Consider the following 1,379-nt stretch of genomic DNA (forward strand, 5'->3'; position numbering starts at 1 on the left):
ACCTGTGCTTGTGTGTTTCAGCACTAGTCACTATGCTGGGCATATTCTGGTTCAATGCAAGACAGCTCAGTTTCCATGCCTGCATTGCTCAGACATTCTTCATTCAACTATTTACTGTCATGGAGTCTTCAGTGCTCCTGGCAATGGCTTTTGACTGCTTCGTTGCCATTTGTAACCCACTGAGATATATTACTATCTTGACTGATTCCAGAATAATCAAAGTGTGGTTTGCCATTCTTGTCAGGGGAACAGTCATCCTATTGCCTCTGGCCCTGCTTCTTAAGCGTCTGTTCTTCTGTCAAAGCCGTGTGCTCCATCATTCCTACTGTTTCTATCCTGATATAATCCAGCTTTCATGTTCTTACAACAAGATCAACAGTGTTTTAGGACTTACTGCCCTCATAGTTACAGCAGGAGTGGACTCCATATTTATTCTTCTCTCTTACATTCTGATTATTAAGACTGTCCTAAGCATTGCTTCCGGAGAGGAGCGGCACAAGGCCTTTAGCGCTTGTATTTCCCACATAAGCGCTGTTGCTATCTTCTACATCCCTCTCATTAGCTTGTGCTTTGTCCATCGATTTGGGAAAACAGCCCCTCCTTATGTACACACTCTTATGGCAAATGTGTATTTGCTTATTCCACCTGTGATGAATCCCATAATCTATAGCATGAAAACCAAGCAGACTATTCAGGCTATTCAGAAAGTCCTCTTTCCCAAGGGATCCAAAGCCTAACCCTAACACCTATCCAATAAAGTCTATTCCTTAGTTATTATTTTCAGGGCCTAGTGTTTGATGAGTTATGAACCCTTTTCTCAGTGACCTAAAACTAAAAGAAATAGAAGGTTGGGTGGGGTGGTCAGGCAAGTATAATTTGGTAGAAATTTTTCTTATCTTTTTTTTGTTTGTTTTTAACTTTTTATCAGAGAAAATAGTATATTCCCATGCACTTTTAAGAAATAATACAGAGATCCCATAATTCCCTCACATAGTTTCCCCCAGTGGTAGCATCTTGCATATTACACAACATCACAAATTGACATGAATTCAATCCATTGACCTTATTCAGGTAAAAGACCCCAGATGGTAATACAAATACATTAAAAAAGAGTACTGGTAAAGGCAATTGTATAAGTATAAAAAACAGTATATATCCATACGTCTTCTCTTTTCTTCTCCTGATTTAAAAAGTAATTTTAAAAGTAACATGCATATAATTGTATTGTCAGACATATATAATATAGAAATGTAACACACTTGACAATAATAAGAGCAAAAAGGAGGTGGGTGAGAGCAAAACTGTATTGGAATGAGGAAATGACACCACGTGGTAATTCAGATCCACAGAAACAAATTAAGAGAATTAGAAATGGTAAA

At 37.9% G+C, this 1,379-nt stretch overlaps 1 protein-coding gene across 1 annotated transcript; it reads left to right on the forward strand.

The window, feature by feature from the left end:
• Positions 1–8: 8 nt before the first annotated feature.
• Positions 9–934, forward strand: LOC101351837 (olfactory receptor 51F2-like; the record flags this gene model as incomplete). Its single annotated transcript, XM_004391051.2, has 1 exon — positions 9–934. A coding segment is annotated over one exon (729 nt), but the record flags the coding sequence as incomplete, so codon positions are not given.
• Between the last annotated feature and the right edge of the window lie 445 nt (positions 935–1,379).

This window comes from Trichechus manatus, unplaced genomic scaffold (assembly GCF_000243295.1).
Source record: "Trichechus manatus latirostris isolate Lorelei unplaced genomic scaffold, TriManLat1.0 scaffold00417, whole genome shotgun sequence".
NCBI classification, from domain to species: Eukaryota; Metazoa; Chordata; class Mammalia; order Sirenia; family Trichechidae; genus Trichechus; species Trichechus manatus.